General features: G+C 39.5%; 2 protein-coding genes and 1 pseudogene across 2 annotated transcripts; 2 read left to right on the forward strand and 1 right to left on the reverse strand.

Annotated features, from left to right (window-relative positions):
- Positions 1-2,083: 2,083 nt before the first annotated feature.
- LOC116626679 lies at positions 2,084-3,267 on the forward strand (annotated as a pseudogene).
- A 10,812-nt stretch (positions 3,268-14,079) lies between these two features.
- LOC116626683 (olfactory receptor 7G2-like) lies at positions 14,080-15,018 on the forward strand. The gene has a single exon (XM_032396136.1). The coding sequence runs from the start codon at positions 14,101-14,103 to the stop codon at positions 15,016-15,018; it is 918 nt and encodes a 305-aa protein (XP_032252027.1). The 5' UTR covers positions 14,080-14,100.
- Positions 15,019-23,949: 8,931 nt separating this feature from the next.
- On the reverse strand, positions 23,950-24,903 carry LOC116626671 (olfactory receptor 7G1-like). The gene has a single exon (XM_032396114.1). The coding sequence runs from the start codon at positions 24,886-24,888 to the stop codon at positions 23,950-23,952; it is 939 nt and encodes a 312-aa protein (XP_032252005.1). The 5' UTR covers positions 24,889-24,903.
- Between the last annotated feature and the right edge of the window lie 769 nt (positions 24,904-25,672).

Consider the following 25,672-nt stretch of genomic DNA (forward strand, 5'->3'; position numbering starts at 1 on the left):
GCATGAGTAGGGGGGAGGGGCAGAAGGAGAGGGACAAGCAGACTCCTGGCTGAACTTGGAGCCTGGCAGAAAGGCTTGATCCTAGGACCCTGAGATCATGACCTGAGCCATAGTCAGACATTTAACCGACTGAGCCATCCAAGCACTCCCACCATATGTCCATTTCATTTTATTTTTCTCTTTTTTTAATTTTTAATTTAATTTTATTTAAATTCCATTAATTAACATATAGTGTATTATTAGTTTCAGAGGTAGAGTTCAGTGATTCATCAGTTGCATATAATACCCAGTGCTCATTATGTCACGTGCCCTCCTTAATGCCCATGACCCAGTTACCCCATCCCCCCACTGTCTCCATTTCAAATGAATATTGATATCATTGATGAGTCCTTCATTCTTTTTCTACATGATAAAAGCTCCCAGCTCATAATCTTTTCCCAGAAATTTGCAGTTATCATGCTAGGGGTATTCTTTCTTTCTATTGTCTTTCCTCAACTTACCCCATCCCACTGCTTCCTTGTGAGGAGTGAAATGTACAAGGTGCATTTCATGGCAGGACAAAAACACACACACACACACACAATAGGAAATGTCAGTACAAGGGTCTTATATACTGAGTAAGTGCCAGATGATTTTCCTCTATTCATTTCCCATCATTGCAACATCTCCATGAGGTTTTATGATAGTTCCCATTATACAAATGAGGACACCAAGCTTTTCATAAGTGAACAATTCCACCCCTTCCCCCCAACACACAAATCAAGTACTGGTCTGGATTAAATTCAGTATTTAAGCTTAAGTAATACACCAAATGATAAAGGCTGTCATGGCTACTTCTGTCTCCTTCAGGCAAGGAAGGACCACTGCTTTACAGAAGTACTACTGTTAAAGATGCCTGATTATCTTATAATTATCATATAAGTCCAACTTACCTTATAATTCTCTGTCTTCCAAGGGACCGAAAATTGTTGCTATTTTCACCTGTTTTTTTAGAAAACTATGCTTCCTTTCTCTCTCATTTAGCTGGTTTTTTTTTTCTTTTTTAATGATGTTCCTGCTACCTATCACCTAGGGAAGAAGTCTCCTTAGGATAAGATAGAGAATGTCATTGACATTTGCCCAGCTTCTCTTAGAATTAATTGCTAATGCTGGCGAGTAGTGTTTCCATGGGGGAGTCTTATGACCTTCAAGTTTATATGCAACATTTTCAAATCTTTGCTCAGGTACGGAGCATATGCTTGGATGGATGTCATGCACCTGCTACATGGTACTTCATGGGTAGTGATGGACATATGCTGTAGACAAGGGAAAAGATTTGGGGCATTGTTCAAGATGAATACATTAAGATTTTAAAGGAAGTTTTATGAGATCTGAGTGTTGGTTTAAGAATGCTAATTCTGTATTATCCAGAGGAATTAACAATGATTTGTCTAGACAATCAACTCAGCTGTCAAACCATTTGAGTTCACACCTTGTCTTCTCCAGCCCTGCATACTTCACCCCACCTAAATTTCCCTATAGATAAGTGGACAGTATGACATAACTCATCTGTAATTTGACAAGCCCTTCATCTGATTCTGAGGCACACCAAGGGGTGGGCACCATCCTCTGCGACAGAGATTGGATAACTTCATTCTCGTCTGTTTGTTTGAGGCAAGGAATATTTCTGAAAGAAATGCCATGGTTTATTCTTTGTCTCAGTCTCAGCACTTGGCACAATGTGTGAAAAAGAGCTGGTGATCAATAAAAATTTGAGCCAAAAATTTGAGTGCAGGAAAGAAAAGTAAGAGATGTTGATGATGGAGGAAGAAATTAGCAGAGAGAAAGATTTGAATATTCTCTTGGCTTCACCATATACATAAGTTTTATTTATTTTTACTTAAGCACTGGCTCTCAAACTTTACCATATATCAGATTTATCTGGAGGGTTTGTTAAAACTTAGATTGCTCGTCCTTACCTCAGAGTTTTTCAGCAGTGTAGCTGGAGCAGTACCAAGAATTTGCATTCCTAAGTAGTTTCCAGGTGATGCTGCTTTTGCTCATCCAGGGACCATTCATTTTATTTTATTTTTACCCCATCTTTTCCTTTGGATTCATCAACAACATGGAACCCAGAAATCACACAGATGTTTCAGAATTCTTTCTCTTAGGATTGACAGATGATCCAGAACTGCAGCCCTTACTCTTCAGCCTACTCCTGTCCACATACCTGGTTGCTGTCCTGGGAAACCTGCTCAACATCCTGGCTGTCATCTCTGACTCCCACCTCCACTCTCCTATGTACTTCTTCCTCTCCAATCTGTCCTTTACTGACATCTGTTTAAGCACAACCACCATCCCAAAGATGCTGGTGAACATCCAAGCACAGATTCAGAGCATCAGTTATACAGGCTGCCTCACCCAGGTCTGCTTTGTCTTGACTTTTGTTGGCTTGGAAAATTTTCTCCTTGCAGCCATGGCCTATGACCGCTATGTGGCCATCTGCCATCCCCTGAGGTACACTGTTATCATGAACCCCCAACTCTGTGGCCTGTTGATGAGTGCTCTCACTGCTCATTAGCATTGTCAATGCCCTGCTCCATAGTCTGATGGTGCTATGGTTATCCTTTATTTTTTTAAAAAAAGATTTTATTTATTTGACAGATAGAGACACAGCAAGAGAGGGAACACAAGCAGAGGGAGTGGGAGAGGGAGAAGCAGGCTTCCCGCCAAGCAGGGAGCCCGATGCGGGGCTTGATGCGGGGCTCGATCCCAGGACCCTAGGATCATGACCTGAGCCAAAGGCAGACGCTTAACGACTGAGCCACCCAGGCGCCCCTATCGTTATCCTTCTGTAAGGACTTGGACATCCCCCACTTCTTCTGTGAACTTGGTCAGATCATCAAGCTTACCTGCTCTGATACTCTCATCAATAATATCCTGGTGTATTTTTTGGCTAGCTTACCTGGGGGTGTTCCTCTTTCTGGAATCATTTTCTCTTACACTCAAATTTTCTCCTCTGTTTTGAGAATGCCATCAGATGGTGGAAAGTATAAAGCTTTCTCCACTTGTGGGTCTCACCTGCCAGTTGTGTCCTTGTTCTATGGGACAGCCGTTGGTGTGTACATTAGTTCTGCAGTTAGTGACTCTTCCAGGAAGAATACCATGGCTTCAGTGATGTACATCATGATTCCTCAAATGATTAACCCCTTTATCTACAGTCGGAGGAATAGTGACATGCAGGGTGCCTTGAAGAAACCTGTCTGTAGGATACCTTCTTTTCTGTGATTGTGCCATGTACCTTGGGCTGGGTTGTAAAAAATAAATCAAAGTTATACAAATCACAGGAGACCCAGAATGCTTACTATTTCTGTCACCAAATGCTTCTAACATGACTAGATAACATAACAGCCAAGTACATTTAAACTTAGGGTTGAAACCTAACTTTTATTTTTATTCAGCTTTTTTATGTTTGACAAGTTATTTCAATTCTTACTTCAATGTTTTACTCAGTTCCATAGAGGTAGAACCTGAGGCAGAGGTCAAAGTTTTATACTGTTTGTATGGATGACTCTCAGAAGAAGGAAAGTTGTACAATATGGATAGCTCAGAAAAGTATACTAGACTTGTCTCCAGAGGCAAGGGAAACAAAAGCAAACATGAACTGTTGGGACTTCATCAAGATAACAAGTTCTGCACCGTGGAGGAAACAATAGACAAAACTAAAAGGCAACCTACAGAATGGGAGAAGATATTTGCAAATGACATATGGGATAAAGGGCTAGTATCCAAAATCTATAAAGAACTTATCAAAATCAACACCCAAAACACAAATAATCCACTTAAGAAGTGGGTAGGGGGCTCCTGGGTGGCTCAGTCAGTTGAATGTCTGCCTTCGGCTCAGGTCATGATCCCAGGGTCCTGGGACCGAGCCCCACATTGGGCTCCCTGCTCAGTGGTGAGTCTGTTTCTTCCTCTTCCTCTGCCCCTCTTCCTGCTTGTGCTCTCTCTCTCTCTCTCACTCTTCCAAATAAATAAAATCTTTAAAAGAAAAAAAAATGGGCAGAAGATATGAACAGGCATTTTACCAAAGAAGATTTCCAGATGGCTAACAGACACATGAAAAGATGCTCAACAACACTTATCATCAGGGAAATACAAATCAAAACCACAATGAGATAGCACCTCACACCTGTCAGAAGGGCTAAAATTAACCACACAGGAAACAACAGAGTAGGTGACAATGCAGAGAAAGGGGAACCATCTTACACGGTTGGTGGGAATGCAAACTTGTGCAGCCACTCTGGAAAACGGTATGGAGGTTCCTCAAAAAGTTAAAAATAGAACGACCCTATGACTCAGCAATTGCACTACTAGGTATTTACCTAAAGGACATACAAATACTGTTCTGAAGCACACACTCACCCCAATGTTTACAGCAGCATTATCAACAATAGTCTAACTATGGAAACAGCCCGAATGTCCATTGATTGATGAGTGGATAAAGAAGATGTGGTATATATCAACAATAGAATATTACTCAGCCATCAAAAAGAATGAAATCTTGCCATTTGCAGCAATTTGGGTGGAGTTACAGTGTATTATGCTAAGTGAAATAAGTCAGTTAGAGAAAGACCAATACCATATGATTTCACTCATGTGGAATTTAAGAAACAGAACAGATGAACATAGGGGAAGGGAAGGAAAAATAAGATAAAAACAGAGAGGGAGGCAAACCATAAGAGACTATAAACTATAGAGAACAAACTGAGGGTTGCTGGAGGGGAGGTGGGCAGGGGGATGGGCTAAATGGGTCATGGGTATTAAGGAGGGCATGTGTTGTGACAAGCACTGGGTGTTCTATGTAAGTGATGAATCATTAAATTCTACACCTGAAACCAATATTACACTGCATGTTAACTAACTAGCATTTAAATAAAAACTTAAAACAAAAAAAAAAAGATGAAATAAAATAAAATAAAATTTGTTGTTATAACAAACAGGCCCATTGATCTATGTGTCTGTTTTTGTGCAAATACCATGCTGTCTTGATGATCACAGTTTTGTAATATAGCTTGAAGTCAGGCATTGTGATGTCTGCAGCTTTGGTTTTCTTTTTCAACATTCCCCTAGCAATTCGGGGTCTTTTCTGGTTCCATACAAATTTTAGGATTGTTTGTTCCAGGTCTGTGAAAAATACTGATGGATTTTTATAGGGATTGCATTGAATGTGTAGCTTGCTCTGGGCAGCCTAGACATTTTCACAATGTTTATTCTTCTAATCCATGAGCATGGAGTGTTTTTCCGTCTCTTTGTGTCTTCCTCAATTTCTTTCATAAATATTCTGTAGTTTCTATATATAGATCTTTTACCTCTTCTGTTAGGTTTATCCCTAGGTATCATATCATTTTTGGTACTATTGTAAATGGAATCAATTCCTTAATTTTTCTTTCTTCAATCACATTGTTAGTGTACAGAAATGCAACTGATTTCTGTGCACTGATTTTATATCCTGCCACATTGCTGAATTGCTGCATGAGTTCTAGTAATTTGGGGGTGGAGTTTTTTGGGTTTTCCACATAAAGTATCATGTCATCTGTGAACCTCAACAATATGGTCAACTAATCTTCAATAAAGCAGGAAAGAATATCTAATGGAAAAAAGACAGTCTCTTCAATAAATGGTGCTGAAAAAATTGGACAGCCACATGCAGAAGAATGAAACTGGACCATTCTCTTACACCATACACAAAGATAAACTCCAAATGGATTAAAGACCTCAATGTGAGACAGGAATCCATCAAAATCCTAGAAGAGAACACAGGCAGCAACCTCTTCAACATCAACCACAGCAACTTCTTTTAAGACACGTCTCCAAAGGCAAGGGAAACAGAAGCTAAAACTGAATTTTTGGGACTTCATCAAGATAAAAAGCTTCTGCACAGCAAAGGAAACTGTCAACAAAACGAAGAGGCAACTCACGGAATGGGAGAAGATATTTGCCAATGACACTACAGATAAAGGGCTGGTATCCAAGATCTATAAAGAGCTTATCAAACTCAACACTCAAAAAACCCCAAATAATCCAGTCAAGAAATGGGCAGAAGACATGAACAGACACCTCTCCAAAGAAGACATACAAATGGCCAACAGACATATGAAAAAATGTTCCACATCACTAGCCATCAGGGAAATACAAAGAAAAATTGCAATGAAATACCATACACCAGTTAGAATGGCAAAAAATAACAAGGGCGCAAACAACAAATGTTGGCGAAATGGAGAGGAAAGGGAACCCTCTTGCACTGTTGGTGGGAATGCAAGCTGGTACAGCCACTCTGGAAAACAGTATGGAGGTTGCTCAAGCTGTTAAAAATAGAGCAACCCTATGACCCAGCAATTGCACTACTAGGTATTTACCCCCAAAATACATATGTAGTGAAAAGAAGGGGCATATGCACCCTAATTTCATAGCAGCATTGTTCACAATAGCCAACTGTGGAAGGAGCCAAGATGTCCTTCAACAGATGAATGGATAAAGAAGATATAAACAATGGAGTATTACTCAGCCATCAGAAAGGATGAATACCCACCATTTGCATCGACATGGATGGAACTGGAGGGGATTATGCTATGTGAAATAAGTCAAGCAGAGAGAGACAACTGTCATTTGGTTTCACTCATATGCAGAATATAAGGAATAGCACAGAGAACCATAGGGGAAGGGAGGGAAAACTGAATGGGAAGAAATCAGAGAGGGAGACAAATCATGAGAGACTCTGGACTCAAGGAAACAAACTGAGGGTTACAGAGGGGAGGGGTGGGTGGGTGATGGGATAACCGGGTGATGGGTATTAGGGAGGACAGGTGTTGTGATGAGCATTGTGTGTTATATGCAACTAATGAATTGTTGAACACTACATCAAAAACCAATGATGTACTATATGTTGGCTAATTGAACATAATAAAAAAAACAGGCCCAAATCTTATTACAACCTCAGAGTCATATGCTATCACAGATTGACTTTTATCTGATAATTTGTAATTTACTGCAATAATATTGATAACCAAAACCCATAATTTTAACCCATGACCCTTAATGTGAAAAAAGTATATTGAAGTCATTAATATTGAATTGGGAAGAGTTGAAAGTGAAATTTCTTTATAAAATTGTACAAATGCCTGGTACATTTGAGTATACAGAAATTATTAGCAACTGCTAAATATAATATGCACAAGCAGCATCACCATTCAATGAGCCACACATAACATTAGCCCTGAGTGTTTGCATTTTTAGGGTACATTTCCTACATTGTCACATATATTAATCCAGGTAATACTTATCTATCCATGTAAGGAAACCATATTTTTTAGCTCAAATGTACTCTGTCTTCTTGAGATTGTAATTAAAATAGACTTGAATTTAAATATACCTTTAACCAAATCTAGAATCTAATAACAGAAGGAAGATGTGGTTGGGTGTGTAGGTGACTTGAAATGGATGTGAGCCAAGAACTGTGGAGGAAGAAGATAGCATATGTTTGACCAGTCAGGGTGAGAGAATCAGACAAAGCAAAGTTCCTCGTCTCTGAGCCTCGCTCCTCCAAGATTAGCACTGCCCTGTGATCACATGAGAATAAAAGAGTTTGGCTAATGAGGAGCTTTGGATATTGAACCCCCAAAAGACAGAGACTGCAAACAGTCTGCCTGTGATCACCCCACTCAACAGCCATGCCCAGGTCATTTGCAGGCCACCTGGGCCTCATCCCAGGGTCCAGCAGCTCTGCACAGGAGCCCAGTGTTCCAGTATATTTCTCTGCTCACTGAGAACAGAGCTCCCATTTTTCTTCTTCACATCCAGGGAAGAACTGAATGTCATTCCTTACTGTTGACACCCAGGTAATCTGAAGTCCCCTACTTTATATTTTGCAATAAGGACAGTTCTTTGTTTAGCAGTCCATCTGGTAACTGTGAGGTGAGAACATGCAGAAAATAAGCAGAGTTAGGTGACCTTCGAGGTGCCTGCCTAAGGATCCGTCAATCTTCTCCTCGACCTGTTTGCTTGCACCTTTGCACCAATGCTTGACCATCTCTCATTCTGCTTATCTCCTACTTTGATCCTAAAGTCCTGGGACTTTTTTTTGTTCTCAAGAGCAATCTACTTTGGCTCAATTTTGAAGAATATTCTAGAATTCTCTAACATTTTCTTTCATTTCTTTGGCAAAGGGCAGAGGTGTGTGGCCAGCCTTTCCTTTCCTTCCCACTCCTGGCTCAGGATACTCCTTTCTAGAAGAGTTCTTTGCTTTTGACACTGCTTCCTGGTTTTGAGTGTTCGGAGACATAGGAGGTAGAGAATGAGGCAGATCTGAAAACTACACCCCATGCCACCTGCTTCCTTTCAGTAATCTAGGAAATATTTAAAAGGCAAAAGACCTAGAATAATAGAACAAATAAGCAGGTACCCATGCTTCCAGAATTCATAAAATTTGGTATTTTGCCATCAGGGTTCTTTTTTTCTTTTCTTTTAATTTTATGTTTTTATTTTAATTCCAGCTAGGTAACATACAGTGTTATATTAGTTCCAAGTGTACAATATAGTGATTCAACACTTCCATACAAAACCTGGTGCTCATCACAACAAGTGCACTCCTTAATCCCCATCATTTATTTAACCCATCCCCTACCCACCTCCCCTCTGGTAACCATCAGTTTGTTCTCTGTAATTAAGAGTCTGTTTCTTGATTTGTCTCTCCCTCTCTACTCTCTCTCTCCCTCTCTTATATTTCCCCTTTGCATCTTTGTTTTATTTCTATTTATTTATTTTATTTCCACATGTGAAATAAAACATAAGGTATTTGTCTTTCTGTGATTTCATTTAGCATTATATTCTCTAGTTCATCCATGTCATTGCAAATAGCAAGATTTCATCCTATTTGATGGCTGAATAATATTCCATTGTATATATCTACCACTTCTTCTCTATACATTCCTCAATAGATGGACCGCTTCCATATCTTCATTACTGTAGATAATGCTGCTATAAACATAGGGGTGCATGTATCCCTTTGATTTTGTGTTTTTGTATTCTTCGGGTAAATACCCAGTAGTGCAATTGCTGGATCATAGGGTAGTTCTATTTTTAACTTTTGGAGGAGCCTCCATACTGTCTCCCACACAGAGTTCTTCTCTTAAATAACAAAATAACATGGAAAAAACTGGTAGTTATCAGAGCGGTGTTGGGTTGGGCATGGGTGAAATAGGTGAAGGGGATTAAGAGTACGCTTTTCATGATGAGCACTGAGTAATGTACAGAATTGTTGAATCACTATATTGGACATCTGAAACTAACATAACACGGTATGTTAACTATACTAGAATTAAAATTAAAATGCTTTTGAAAGTAATAAGTAGCATGAATTAATAGAGCATCCCTTTATGTTCCCCTCCATTCCCAGAGGCAACCACAGTCTTGAATTTGGTTGTTCTCCACATGTTATTTAAATTATTTACACATTGTGTGCATTTGTGTGTATGTATAAAAGGCAACTATAAAATGCCTCAGTTGGAGAATGGATAAATAAATTGTGATGTAATAAGACACTGAAAATAAAGTAAGATATTTAAAGTTAATGAACCAGAGAAAAATGTACCAAGACATTGAATGTACTACTTTTAAAAACCAAACGCAAGGGGCGCCTGGGTGGCTCAGTCGGTTAAGCGGCTGCCTTCGGCTCAGGTCATGATCCCGGGGTCCTGTGATCGAGCCCCGCATCGGGCTCCCTGCTCGGCGGAGAGCCTGCTTCTCCTCCCTCTCCTTCTGTCTGCCGCTCTGCCTACTTGTGCTCTCTCTCTATCTCTGTTAAATAAATAAATAAAAATCTTTAAAATAAAAAAAAAAAAAAAAAAAAACCAAATGCAAAATGTACAATATGTCAAGTTTAAAATGCAAAACAGAAGTTTATGCATTTTTATTCAAATATTAAAACAACAAGGGAATCATGAATGCCAAGTTCAGTATGGTGGGTCCCTTGGGCAAGAAAAAGTTATTAAGGATATGGAAAAATAAATATTAATTTAATTCTTAAAATATTTACTGCAAATATGAGAATATATTTCAATTTCGTGGTCCTTAGTGCTAGATGCTCAGGACTTAGTTTTCTCCATAGTTTTTGTATACCTGAAATGCTTTATAATCAGAAATTAGAGGTTTAAGATCAGTGCTACTTTAAAACATTAAACTGTATCATGATATAGGTCTTGTTAGGAAAATTACTTGCTCCTTGGAGTTTTTAATATTTGTGTTGATAATCTGGGTCTAATTTATTCATTTTAGTTGCTATGCATTTTATCATATGGCTATGAGAAATGAGCATTATCTCTTGATGTTCATCCAGATTGTTCAATTCTGTTTCCCTACATAAGCAATTATCCCACTAAGAGATTCAACACATCCATTTTTCCTTGAAACTGATGGTTGGCATGCTAACAATATTCTTTGTTTCTCCTCTCTTCCTACACCTTGCCCGTCCTATCACTTCCCTTTTATAATGAGCCATGCCAGGTGGTACATTTGTGTCCATGGCAGAAACAAATTACGATAGGAAATATTAAGAATGTCTCATATATCAAACATTGTGCTTGGTGATTTCATCTACTCATCACTCATTCTTGCAACATTCCCATAAGGTTTTATAATGGTTCCTATTATCCAAATGAGACCGAGGTTTCTTGCACAGTTGAAAAGAAAATGTCCTTCTTTACAAAGCAAGTGATGGAGACAGAATCAAACTCATATGTGCTTGAACTGAAATATCGATTGATGCTATTGGTTGCTTGTTTTCATGACTCCATGCTAAGGGCTCATAGTTTCTTATTAGTGAAACAGAGATTACCTAGGGCCATTCAGTTCTAAACATTAGTATCTTAATGAGCTGTTCACAGAAGAGACCTTTACAGACTTTTCCTAAAACATTGGTTCATAAGAATATTTGGCAGATCCACTGATGCACCCAGGACATAGCCATGTCTTGTTTGTTTTGGGTGATCCAATAACAGTATTCTCAGGAGTTCACTGTAACAAAGGAAACAGAGGTATCCTTGAGTTCTTCCTGATACATAAATTAAGGATTCCTTTGGAAATGAGGGGCCAAGGCTGCCTGACCCAGACTTTGATGTGGCCTAAAACACATAGAAAGAGGAGAACCTGAAGTTCTATGATTGATTTTCAACATTTCTTTCCTTAAAATTGTCTGTTATATAACAGGGACAGAATTGTTATTAAAAAAAAAAAAAAAGCAATAGAAAATCCATTAAACTGCTGAGTAGGAAGGGATTATTTCCTTAATCTACATAAAAAGTGGGAAATAAAAGAAGGGATAGATCTCATTAAGCTACCTTGGAAAAGAAAAAAAGTGCCTGAGTGGCTCAGTCTATTGAGAGTGTGACTCTTGATTTTAGCTCAGGTCATGATCTCAGGGTGGTGAGATCAAGCCCTGCTTCAGGCTCCACTCAGCATGGAGTTGGCTTGTCCCTCTCCCTCTGCTCCTCCCCCTGCACTCTCTCTCTCTCTCTTTCTCTCTCTCTAATAAATAAATAAAATCTTGAAAATGTATTAAAAAAATGTGACTGGTAGTCAAACAAAAAGAGTATGCATGTATTTATTTCATATGTTGTTGGGTGGGTGGGTCCCTGGGTGCAGGGGGAGGTAAGTATTTCTAAAAATAAGGTCTCACTTTCTCATCCAGTTGACATGATCATCCTAAATAACAAGTGCTTCACACTCCGCAGGCACTAAGCTCATTTATATGGATTAAATTCTTTAAGCCCAACCAGCAAGGCACTTGAGGTATCCAGATATACCTTTCTCAATTTCCTTTTTCCCTCTTAAAACTAACTTGACAATCTTTTCCTCTTCTTACCACTGTAGCAACGCTCCTGTCAAACAGCCTGGACATTAGTATCAGTAGATTTTATCTTTCTCATTCCAGGACTCTGCTTTTAACACACTAACAAATTGTTGCTTTTTTCTTTTTTCTTTCCTTCAAGACCCCAGGCAATTCCTCCTTCCTCAAATTCTTCAGTATGGGGGAAAAACATAGATGTGTTATGTGTCACCTTAGGAGAATGTTTTAATATTCTAATGTTGGAAGAAAAGTGAGTCTCATTGAAATAATAACCATAACAGCTTAAAGTACCATATTATAATCTTGATCTCTGGTTCTGAGTGCGGATCCTCTTTTGAAGCTGTCACTTGCTACATACTACCTACGTGGTCAGAGATTAGAAGAACTTCAGGCAGGGAAAACACTTGCAGTCTTATGCAGGTGGAAACTTTCAAAGGCAAGTGATGAAGTCTGATCAACCCTTTAGGACACCTAAATCTGCACTAGACAGAGAATGCATCACATGGTGTTCTGAGTTCAGCTCCAAAGTCTGGAAGCCTGAGTTCAATTCCCTGCACCACATCTCACTGGAGTGTCAAGATTTTGTATCCATAACTTCACTTCACTTGACCTTTCTCTTTTTTTATTTTTTAAAAGATTTTATTTATTTATTTGAGAGAGAAAGAGAGAGAGCATGAGAAAGGGGAGAGGGAGAAGCAGACTCCCCATTGAGCAGGAAGCCCAATGCAGGGCTCAACCCCAGGACCCTGGGATCAAGAACTGAGCCAAAGGCAGACACTTAATCGAGTGAGCCATCAAGGTGCCCCTTGACCTTCCTCTTTACTTGAGGTCAGGGGTAAACAGGAGGATGGTAGAAGCACCTGACTCATAGGGCAGTAGAGAGAATAAAATTAGTGAGCATGAGAAAAGTATTGAGGACCCTGCCTGGCAACAGATGCTGCATTAGAGGTAGTATGTGCAGTTAAAATAATCATATTTATTTGTATAATATCTGCTATTACCATTAATTACAACAATTATAGCAAGGGTTTTGTTATAGAATCCAATGACAAGACACTGAAATGGAAATGGGATATTCAATAGGCAGATTTTGAGGACCCATTGAAAATGAAGAGGCTTAAATAGTGATGATAGATTCTATTTTTTAATTAAGAATGAGTTAATAAAAGTAGAGTGTTACTTTCAGGAAGGAAGGAAAGAAATAAAGAGGCTTCACTGAGACATGGGTTTGAACTCCCAGCAGGCTCACTCTGCAGAATGTTGATGAGCCAGGTCACCATTTTCCCCATAGTTATGCTGGGTCTGCTCTAACCTGTGGTCAAGTTGATTTTCCATGCCCACAATCTTCTATGCTGTAGAATTGGGTCCTTAAAGTAAAACTCAGACTGAGAGCAGCAACATTGGGAATTTGTTAGAAAGGCAAATTGTCAGCCCAATGCTCAAGCCTGAATCGCATATTCAGAGTGGGGGGTCAGCAATGTGAGTTTTAATAAACCTTCCAGTGGATTCTCATGCAAGACACAGTTTTAGAAACTCTGCTCTGAAACCCTGATTTAATATTGCTTGGTTGTGAGTTTCCTGCTTGCTAATTGGAAGCTGGAGAATTTTAAAGGAATAAAAACATGTATTTTTCCTATCGTATTCCTATTATTTGGCACAGTGTGAGGAACAAGTAAATAAAATTGGAGTAATTGAGTAGTGTAAGAAAGAGGAGGACAAAAATAAGAGAGGTTGATGAAAGGAGAGAGACCAAAAGAGAGGTAAAAGGCAAAGGAAAACATTTTAAAATATTATATATTTATTTGAGAGAGAGAGAGCAGAGCGAGAGAGAGAGAGCAGGGGGGAGGGGCAGAGGGAGAAGGAGAACCAGGCTCCCCACCTAGCAGGGAGCCCAATGCTGGACCTTGATCCCAGGATGCTGGGTTCATGACCTGAGCCCAGGGCAAATGCTTAACTGACTGAGCCACCCAGACGCCCCAGAAAAGATTAATAATATTCAATTCTGTGATGAGCCCTGGGTGTTGTATGGAAGTGTTGATCACAATATTGTAGACCTGAAACTAATATTACACTGTATGTTAACTAACTGGAATTTAAATAAAAACTTTTAAAAAAAGAAAATAATATTATTCATGTCAGGATTTTCTAAAACAAGAGATCCTTGTACATCTGTTATGTGTCCTCTCCTCTGTATTTTTTCCATCAGCTTCATCAAGAACATGAGACCAGAAAACCAAACAGGTGTAGCGGAATTCCTCCTCCTGGGTCTCTCAGAAGATCCAGAATGGCAGCCCCTTCTATTTGGACTGTTCCTGACCGTATACCTGGTCACCGTGCTTGGAAACCTGCTCATCATCCTGGTTATCAGCTCTGACTCCCACCTCCACACACCCATGTACTTCTTCCTCTTGCACCTGGCCTTCACTGACATCTGTTTCAGCACCACCACCATCCCCAAGATGCTAGTGAACATCCAAAGACGGAGCAAATCCATCAGTTACACAGGCTGCCTCACCCAGGTCAGCTTCGTCCTCTTTTTTGCAGGCTTGGAAAACTTCCTCCTTGCAGCAATGGCTTATGACCGCTATGTGGCCATCTGCCATCCACTGAGGTACACAGTCATCATGAACCCCCACCTCTGTGGGCTGCTGATTCTACTCTCCTCGAGCATCAGCACTGCAGATGCCCTGCTGCACAGTCTCATGGTGCTGCGACTCTCCTTCTGCACAGACCTGGAAATTCCCCATTTCTTCTGTGAACTTGCTCAGGTCATCAAACTTGCCTGTTCTGACACCCTCATCAATAACATCCTGGTGTATTTAGTGACTAGCATATTGGGTGGTGTTCCTCTCCTTGGGATTATTTTCTCTTACATTCAAATTGTCTCTTCCACTCTGAGAATGTCATCAGCTGGGGGGAAATATAAAGCCTTTTCTACCTGTGGGTCTCATCTCTTGGTTGTTTCTTTGTTCTATGGGACAGCTTTTGGCGTGTACATTAGTTCTGCAGTTACCCATTCTTCCAAGGATACTGCAAGTGCCTCAGTGATGTACACCGTGGTCCCTCCAATGTTGAACCCCTTTATCTATAGCCTGAGGAACAAGGACATGAAGGGAGCCTTGAAGAAATTCATCTGAGAAACATCTTGTTTGTTATTGTGTCATCTGCCTTGGTCTTGGGCTTCTAGAATGAGTCAAAATACAGGAGTACTGGGTGAGTCAGATTGTCTGACCCTTCCCTCAGCAAGTTCTTAGTTCTTATGTTTCAGTGGTTAAATACCATAAAGGGAGTTCAACTTAGGTTTGAAAACTGACTTTGGTTTCTCTAGTTTTGGTATTTTTGAAAATTTATGTGAACACTCTGAACTTGATTTTTGGGGAACCATTGAAGCAGAATCAGAGTAAGGGATTCCTTCTATGGTTATTTTAGGGGACCTGTTCTCAGGAAAATGTTAGTGACAGAAGGATAGGGTGGGGAAAATGCTAAACAAGGACGTCATTATAGCCAGAGGACCGCCCTCAGCCTAGATTTGATGTGTTCTTAACCGCCAGACACGAGAACAAAGGTAACTATGTGAGGAGATAGGTATGTTAATTAGCTTGCCCATAGTAATAATTCCATTATGTATGTATATCAAATCATCATTATGTACAGCTTAAATATATAATTAAAAAAGAGAGGGCGCCTGGGTGGCTCAGTTGGTTAAGCGACTGCCTTCGGCTCAGGTCATGATCCTGGAGTCCCGGGATCGAGTCCCACATCAGGCTCCCTGCTCAGCAGGGAGTCTGCTTCTCCCTCTGACCCTCCCCCCCTCTCATGCTCTCTCTCTCTATCTCATTCTCTCTCTCAAATGAATAGATGGAATCTTTAAAAAAAAAAAGAGAGAGAGAGGTGCCTGGGTGGCTCAGTCAGTTAAGGGTCCAACTCTTGATTTCAGCTCAGGTCATGATCTCAGGGTCTTATGATCCAGCCCCAGGACAGGCTCTGTGTTCAGTGGGGAGTTAATTTGAGGATTCTCTCCCTCTCCCTCTGCCCCTCCTCACATTCACATACTCTCTCTCTGTCTAAAATAAATAAAAATAAATCTTAAAAAGAAAAGTAGGTGCCTGCGTGGTTCAGTGGTCAAGCCTCTGCCTTCAGCTCAGGTCATGATCCCAGGACCCTGGGATCCAGTCCCATATTGGGCTCCCTGCTCAGTGGGGAGTCTGCTCCTCCCTCACCCTCTGCCCCACCCCTGGCCTGTGCTCTGGTCTCTCTTGCTCACTCTCTCTCTCTCAAATAAATAAATAAATAAAATCTTTAGAAAAAATAAAAAATAAAAAGTAAAATATGAATTTAAGAAAGAGAGGTGGAGAGAAAAGCATAGCATTCTCAGTCTAAGCATGAGGCAAACAGCCTATATGAATTTGAGAAAGGAATTTGACAAATTGAGGTCTCATTTCCTTTATCAATTATCCTGTTAACCTTATCCTAACAAGAACTCCAACAATGCCAGTTTCCTGCTAAGCAATTTGTTTTGTTTCAATATGTTGAGTCCTATAACTTAAAAGCATTTGTTGAATGGCACCATCCTTCCCCTGCAATGCCACATTATCCTAAATAAACTGTCCACTGCATCTGTCCTCGATAGAATCTTCCTACATGTGCCCGTCTCATTGTTTCTATTTTTCACTCTGCTCCAAAACCATACCATTTCAGTTACTGTACCTCCATAACTAATCTTGATATATATGAAACCAATTACTCTGTTCTTATTTGCCATCAAGTCAAATATTCTTTCTCCATTGCTCTTTCATACAAATTTTAAAATCAGTCTCTCAAGTACAACAGCATCACAGATTTTCCATTAAATCTATAAAGCTATTTAAGGCAAATTGACATTTCTATGACATTGTGCATATCTATCCAAAAATAAAATATTCTTTCGATGTATTTGGGTCTCCTTTATAACTATTTTTAATGTTTTGAGGACCTGCTATACTGTTTTCCACAGCAGCTGAACCAGTTTATATTCCCAACAAATAGTGTAAAAGGGCTGCCTTTTCTTCACCTACTCACGGGTATTTGTTGTCTTTGGTAACAGCCATGTAAACAAGTATAAAGTAATATCTCAATAAGGTTTTGATTTGCATTTCCCTGGTGTCTAGTAATGTTGAGAACCTTTTTATGTACATGTTGGCAATTTGTATGTCTTTTTTAAGAAGCTGTCTATTCAGGTCTTTGCCTATTTTAACATCAGATTATTTGTGGGGTGCCTGGGTGGCTCAGTTGGTTAAGCATCTGCCTTTGGCTAAGGTCATGATCCCAGGGTCCTGGGGTTGAGCCCCATGTTGGGCTTCCTGCTCAGCGGGGAGCCTGCTTCTCCCTCTCCCTCTGCCTGCACCTCCCCTGCTTGTGCTCTCTTTCTGTCAAATAAATAAATAAAATCAGATTATTTGAGTTTTTGCTATTGAGTTGTATGAGTTTCTTATATAGTGGGGATACAAACCACTTATTGGATATGAGCTTTGCAAAGATTTTCTCGCATCCACAGGTTGCTTTCTCATTTTCTTGATTGTTCCTTTTCCTATGTAGATTCTTTTTAGTTTTATGTACTCCCACGTTCAGTTTTGCTTTGTTGTCTTGCTTTTCATGTCAAATCTGAAAAATCATCACCAAAACCAATGTCAATGAGGTTATCCCCTTCTTTTTGTCCAAGGAGTTTTACAGTTTCAGATGTTACATTGAAGTGTTTAATCCATTCTGAGTTGACTTTTGTGAGTAGTGAAAGATTGGGGTCCAGTTTCATTCTTTAATCCCCATTACCCAGAAGAGTAAGTATCCACTTACCTGTGAACATAAATCAGTAGAACCCTTTGGCTCCAGCCCACCATAGCATTTATGTTTTTGTTTTCTTGAGGTACATAGAAAGCTTTATCATTTTTTGAGCCCAGCTAAGTCTTCATATTTCCCTATTATTCATGTGTTTGAAGTTTACTGGTGTTAACATGGTGAAGAGTGATATTACAATGCATTCTTGTCATAAGCCTATTTTCAAGAAATATATTTTGAAAATATAGATTAAGAAAACTTTAAGAGTTAAAATGTGAAAGACATTGGTAAATACATGAAAATACTGAAATGCTTAAAGAAAAATGTTTTCAAGTGAATATTAACATGCAGTATCATCCACGCCTATTATTACCGATGAAATCTGAGTGATGGACAAACTGCACACTGTACTTTATCACGACACAATTAAAAATACAGAACCTTGGGGCACCTGGGTGGCTCAGTCAGTTGAGTGTCGAACTCTTGGTTTCACTCACATTATGATCTTGGGGTCATGGGATCAAGCCCTAAGTTGAGCTCTGCACTCAGTGGGGAGTCTCTGGAGATTCTCTCCCTCTTCTTCTCACTCTGCTCCCACATGCTCTCTCTCTAAAATCAATCAATCAATCAATCAATCAATCCTTAACAAAATTATGAAGAACCTTGAGGCACCTTGGTCGCTCAGCTGGTTAGACATCTAACTCTTGATTTAGGATCAGGTCATAATCTCGGAGTCATGAGATTGAGTCATGAAGGCAGTTCTGCACTGGGCATGGAGCCTGCTTGGGATTCTCTCTCTCCCTCTCCCTCTGCCTCTCCCCCTGCTGCTCACACTCACTCACTCTCTCAAAAAAGATTTAAAAATAAATAAATAAATAAAAATGAAGAACCGTAATTCATTTGAAAATCCCCCAGTGGGAATAAAAATGTGCACTGTATCTATTGTGCAGAACTTGGAACAGGTGATTACGAAAGATTAAAAAGAGAGTATAAAGTCTGTCTACATGATCACAGCCACAATGATCACAAAGAATAGATGATATATTCCCATGTAAACTATAAGAAATAGAAAGAAAGTACAGTAAACATTCAATGATCTAAAGGTGAAATAACACTAGGAGATTGAATTTTATAATATCTTAACTATATTACAAATATACTATTTACACCCAGTACGTAAATAGTATTTGCACATTAAAATTGGAATCGGGCTTCGAGATATCATTAATCACATACTGATGCCTCTCTTTGTAACTTTAAGAAAAGAAGCCTAGAATTCGTTAGAAAGAGTGTGAGTATATGTGTGCAAGGTGTGTGAGACAGAGATGAGCATGAACAGTAGGGAGGATAGATGATGTACACCTCGCCTCATAGGCTCAAGGATTATCCATCATGAATTCCTCTCTTCTGTGGTCTTGGTCTTTAAGGATTTGCAGAGCCCAGAGATCAGAAGGACACTAAAAATATTGTCTAATGGGGAGCTTTGGATATTGACCCCCCAGGGATAGAACACCATAAAGAGTCATCTTGTGACAACCTAACAGCCCCTACCTAGTCAGGAAGAAGCACACCTGAGGCTCCAAGCAGGAATGATCTTTCTTGACCCTGAGCCCATTGCCTCACTTGGTCTCTCTGCCCTTCCTGAAGACAGATCTTCCATCTTTGTATCTAGGTGATATGTCATGCATCATTCCACGCTGATGCCATCCAGGTAACTGAAAGTCCTTTAGTTAATGCTTCAATAAGGATGGCAGGTATTTTGCTACAGATTCATCCAGGGAAAGCAATGAAGAGTGTGCATGCATGAAACGAGACCTGGGTGTCCCATGCACTCCAGCCTGTCTTCCTGTTGACAAGTGCCCATGTATGTCTGTACTGATACTGACCTTTATCTCAGTCAGCTGTTCTTCTAATCTCTCTAAAACATGGCAGAACATATTTTCCTCCTGTGAAGAAATTGGTCCCTTTTAAAACAAGAAAACCATTATACACTTTCTCATATTCCCTTGAATTCTTGTGATGGTCGTGGGGAAGGGTTTGGGTCAGCTTCTCCCCTTACTTGCATTCCTCATTCTTGACATACCATTGCAGGGATGAGTATATTATCCCTGTGGCTTGAGGACAGAGAAACAAGAGACATGTAGCCAGATACTTTCCTAGTACATGTATTTCTCTTCATAAAACTACAAGCATTTTATATAACAATAGCAGAGATGTAAGGCATTGATCATAATACCTATTAGTAAGGAATGGAGGAATTGTGATGTAACAATATTAGGTAATACTCTCTGGTAATTAAAATTAGTGAATGGGACTATATATACCAACATAATAAAAAAATGAATTGCATAAGCATGCCAGTTTTAAATGGAATGTAGTGTATGGTTTCATGTATATAAAGCTTTTAAAATGCAAAAGAATTTTTTTAATTTAATTTTATTATGTTATGTTATTCACCATACATTACATCATTAGTTTTTGATGTAGTGTTCCACGATTCATTGTTTGTGTATAACACCCAGTGCTCCATTCAATACGTGCCCTCCTTAATACGCATCACCGGGCTAACCCATCCCCCCACCCCCCTCCCCTCTAAAACCCTCAGTTTGTTTCTCAGAGTCCATCGTCTCTCATGGTTCATCTCCCCCTCCGATTTCCCCCCTTCATTTTTCCCTTCCTACTATCTTTTTTTTTTTTTTTTAACATATAATGTATTATTTCTTTCAGAGGTACAGGTCTGTGATTCATCACTTACACAATTCACAGCACTCACCATAGCACATACCCTCCCCAATGTCCATCACCCAGCCCCCCCATCCTTCCCACCCCCCACCACGCCAGCAACCCTCAGTTTGTTTCCTGAGATTAAGAGTCTCTTATGGTTTGTCTCCCTCTCTGGTTTCAGCTTGTTTCATTTTTCCTCCCTTCTCCTACGATCCTCTGTCTTGTTTCTCAAATTCCTCATTATCAGTGAGATCATACGACACTTGTCTTTCTCTGATTGACTTATTTCACTTAGCATAATACCCTCTAGTTCCATCCACATCGTTGCAAATGGCAAGATTTTGTTTTTCTGATGGCTGCAAAATATTCCATTGTGTGTGTGTGTATGTATGTGTATATATATATATATATATATATATATATATATATATATATGTGTGTGTGTGTGTGTGTGTGTGTGTATATACCACATCTTCTTTATCCAAAGAATGTAAGTTTTTATGAAAGGATAAAACTAATTATAGTAAAAATTGCAGGGGAATAATGTACATAAAGTCAGTGCACTGGTTCCCCTGGGGAAGGAAAAGAATCAAGATTGTACAAACTTACGATGTGGGCTTTACTTATATCTCTACTATTAATTGCAATAAAAACACCTAGAATGAGGACAGTGAAGTGTCTAAACTTGATCATATCAACTAGTGGGAAACCCAGCACTTCACTGTTGTGTCTCTGTTATTTTTTGCTGGGGTTTTTATTTACTAGGGATTATAGCCTGGGAGATTTCAATATATATTTAAGGTTTTCTCATGCTGTAGGCTTTTGTCATATAAATATTTTTAGGTTTTTATTTTTTATCAACCTATAATTCTGATTCATTTTTTCTTTAATTCATTTTGATTGCTATATGGTTCATCATCTGTCCATGCCAAATGAATATTGACATCATTCCTGTGCACTTCATTCCTTTTCTAAACAATAGAGATTCCCAGCCAGAGTTTCAGCTCATAAACACTTCTCATGCTCATAAACAGTTATCATGCTAAGGATTTACTCTCTTTTTATTGCCTTTCCTCTGTTGCCCACCCCACTGCTTCCTTCTGAGAAATGAAATATTCCAGGTGCCATTGGACCAAAAACCACACACACACATGATAGCAAATGTTACTAGGAGGGTCCCATATGCTGAGTGTTGTGCTGGCTGCTTTTCTTCTCTGCACTGCTCGTCACTGCAACATCCCCATAAGACATGGTGACAGTTTCCACTCTACATTGAGGACACCAAGGCCTCCATACACTTGAAAAGCTTTCCCCATTTACAAAGAAGTGCTGGTTTGGGTTACATTCAGAGTTCTGAAAGTAACTAACACACCAAATGATAAAAGCCGTCATGGCCACTTCTGTCTCCCCCAGGTGAGGGAGCATCACTGCTTTACAGAAGCAATCCTGTTAGGGCACTTGATTATCTTCTAAGTACCTTATAAATCTACACTGTCTTGAAGGTCTTTGTCTTCCAGGGGCCAATAATTGTTTGAATTTTCTTCTACTTTGAAGAGTCTATACATTTGATTCTTTCTCTCATGTAGCTGCTTTTAAAAAATGATATGCCACCTACCATCTTGGGTGGAAAAGTCCCCTAAGGACAGAGAACATCACTGACATAGTTGCCTAGTTCTCATAGAATGAAACACTAACACAGATGAGTAGCATTTCCATGGAGGAGTCTTATGACTTTCAAGTTTATAAGCAACATTTTTCAACCTATGCTCAGGTGCAGAGCATATACTTGAATGGATGCCATGACCTGCTACACTTTTTCACACTGCTACTCTATGTCATGGGTAGAGGTGGACATGCCTTGTATGTGAGGGAAAGATTTAAGGCATTTCTCAAGATGAAAATATTAAAATTTTGAAAGGAACTTAAGAAACATGAGATGGTTTAGGAATGCTAATGCTGTATCATCCAGAAGCATTACCAATGATTGGCCAAGACAGTCAAGTCATCCCATATGTGGAATTTAAGAAACAAAACATAAGGAGGGCACATACTGCATGGAGCACTGGGTGTTATACAAAAACAATGGATCGTGGATCACCACATCAAAACCTAATGATGTACTGTATGGTGACTAACATAACATAATAAAAAAAAAAGAAAGACTTCTGAGAAATGAAAAAAAAAGATTTAACCTTTAACTTGCTCAAAAATAAGAAAATTTACAAATTGGATAGGGATACATACGGGTGATAATAACATTGAATCCCACTGCCCATTTTAGAGGGCAAATGTGATCAAATATGGCAACCTCATAGGATTCAACCTAATAGAAGAACATGAAACAAAATGATAAATACAAAGTTCAATATAGTGTTTGTCACCGCAGAGAAGAGGGTAGTGTGGCTGGGACACCATCAAATGGATTGTCTGTGGCACGGCTTTATTTCTTCACCTGGGTGAGAGATATGTGTTTTACTATGCTACTGTTTTTTTAAAACCATAGATACATTTTATATACTACTTTGTATATATTTTAACAAGAGAACTTTAGGAAAGGTCTCATATTCCAGATTTTAAATACATTCTTTCATAGATTTCTTCCAACTGTTGCAACCATCTGGACCATAAGGGGAGCTAGACCTATGAGGAAGCCACCATGTGGATGAATAAATGAAGTCTTACTGTCCAGTTCTTGTATATCTCTACTTCTGAAGTCCTTACAGTGAAAGGGAACTCTTTTTTACAGCTCTATGGAGGTATACTTACAAAAATTGTATAAAGTTAAGGTGTACAATGTGATGACTTAATATATGTATGCACTGTGCACTGATTGCCACAAGAAAGTTAATTAACGCATCCATCACCTTATAACCCTCTTTATATTTTGAACATATTAGAGTCAGGATTTCTTTTTCTTATTACAGCCAAGGACCTTCTCACTGATAAAATTTAATTATCTCCTATCATGCCAAACCACTAAGATAACCTAATAATGCCATTTTATATATCCTGGAACTGAGTGTAGTGGTTGCTGATGTTGCCCTCCACAGGTACACTTTCCAGTGACTGGAATTTGTGATTCCTGAATTGGGGACAAAATATCAAAATATCAGCACCTGGCCTCCTAGCAGTTCCAACACTGAAGTGCAATTCTCATGGTATGATCCTAGATTCAGGTAGACTCACAACATCCTCATTTAAATTCTTTCCCTGTTCTGTCTAACCTTATCCCACTTCTCTTCTGAAAACAAACCTCACAAAATCACTACTACAAGAACCCCTGACTCAGGTTCTGCTTTTAGGGAATCTGACTCAGAAACTGAGATCAGAGATTTGAAATCACTTGCCAAACACCACATTGCTGGATAAAGTACAAGTTAGTTTTCCACATCAAATTAAAATGCACATGACCATTATGCTATCTCATAATTTCAGAAGAAGTTGATGATGCAAGAATCAGATATTCTGGCTCATCATGTATTTTTGTCACTTTGACTCATTCTAGAAACCACAGTCGAATGCCAATGACACAGTCACAGAAGAGAAGGTGTCCTACTTGTAAGTTTCTTCAAGGCTCCCTTCATGTCCCTGTTCCTCAGGCTGTAGATGAAGGGGTTCATCATTTGAGGGACAACAGTGTACATCACTGAAACCACTGCAGTGTTTCTGGAAGAGTTAGTAAGAGCAGAACTTATGTATACCCCCAAACCTGTCCCATAGAACAAAGACACAACTGACAGGTGAGACCCACAGGTGGAAAAAGCTTTATACTTTCTGCCCACTGATGGCATTCTCAAAACAGAGGGTACTATCTGAGTATAAGAGAAAATGATTCCACACAGAGGAATACCACCAAATATGCTAGTTGCAAAATATATCAGGATGTTATTGATGAGGGCGTCAGAACATGCAAGCTTGATGACCTGAACAACTTCACAGAAGAAGAGAGGGATTTCAAGGTCTGTGCAGATGGTCAGTTGCAATGCCATCAGACTGTGCATCAGGGCATCCACAATGTTAATGCACAAGGAGAGTAGAACCAGCATGCCACAGAGGCGGGAGTTCATGATGACTGTGTACCTCAGTGGATGACAAATGGCCACATAGCGGTCATAGGCCATTACTGCAAGAAGAAAACTTTCCAAACTAGCAAAAACCAGGACAAAGTAGATCTGTGTGAGGCAGCCTGTGTAAGTGATGCTCTGATTCTGTGCTTGGATGTTCACCAGCATCTTTGGGATGGTGGTCGTGCTTAAACAGATGTCAGTAAAGGACAGGTTGGAGAGGAAGAAGTACATGGGGGTGTAGAGGTGGGAGTCAGAGCTGACAGCCAGGATGATGAGCAAGTTTCCCAGGATGGTGACCAGGTATATGGATAGAAACAGAATAAAGAGGAGGGGCTTCAGTTCTGGATCCTCTGTCACTTCCATAAGAAGGAATTCTGAAACCCCTGTTTTGTTTCTGGGTCCCATGTTGATGAATCTGATGGAGAAGGTGGAGTGACAACACAATCAAATGTGTGTTTTCTAGACCAGCAGGAGGAGCATCACCAGAGACAAACACTGTCTTAGGATGAGATGGAGACTAATAGAGAGGGATAAGTAGTAGGTGCTTTCTGTATGCATATTATTCTGTTCCTTTAACAAAAACCTGAAGCTGATACAGCAGAGTGTCATCCATTGTTAATTCCTAAAAGGGTTAACAGGTGGCCATTTTTTAATATTGCCCTATCTATATCATTTTGATTATTTGAAACATTTGGTAATTTTATAAAGAGAAACAGACTGGGGAGGCAGCTGAAGATTCTGTCTGGATCCCCAGAGACCTCAGAGGCAAGCACCTGAGATAATACATAAGTATGTCAAGAACCAAGAATGGGAAGATAAAGTGAACTTTACCAAATATTCCCTGCCCTCTCACCTCCACAAAATTGTAAGTAAATGTCAGAGACTTGTCTAACAGTCATCCTATTTTTTAAAAAAGCAGATTTCTACTCATTAAGAAATGGCCCTGGCCATACTAGAGAGTGAGTACATTAGTAAATGGAGGTACTTGAAATTGGTACAAAGTACAAGGATGTGAAGAGGATGCCAGACAGGCAGGAGGACACTGGATGACTTGATTCCAATCATCTGGTACATGTACTCTCTTCACAACTTCCCCTGGATGAACCTGTAGTGAAATACCTGCCCTCATTTCCAAACATCCACGTAGGTTACCTGGCTGGCATCACAGTGGAATGATGATTGACATTTC

The sequence above is a fragment of the Phoca vitulina genome, unplaced genomic scaffold (assembly GCF_004348235.1).
Source record: "Phoca vitulina isolate PV1807 unplaced genomic scaffold, GSC_HSeal_1.0 scaffold89, whole genome shotgun sequence".
Classification (NCBI taxonomy): domain Eukaryota; kingdom Metazoa; phylum Chordata; class Mammalia; order Carnivora; family Phocidae; genus Phoca; species Phoca vitulina.

Excerpts from the sequence above, each read along its gene's own strand:
- LOC116626683 (XM_032396136.1), top strand. The coding sequence starts at position 14,101 with ATGAGACCAGAAAACCAAACAGGTGTAGCGGAATTCCTCCTCCTGGGT.
- LOC116626671 (XM_032396114.1), bottom strand. The coding sequence starts at position 24,888 with ATGGGACCCAGAAACAAAACAGGGGTTTCAGAATTCCTTCTTATGGAA.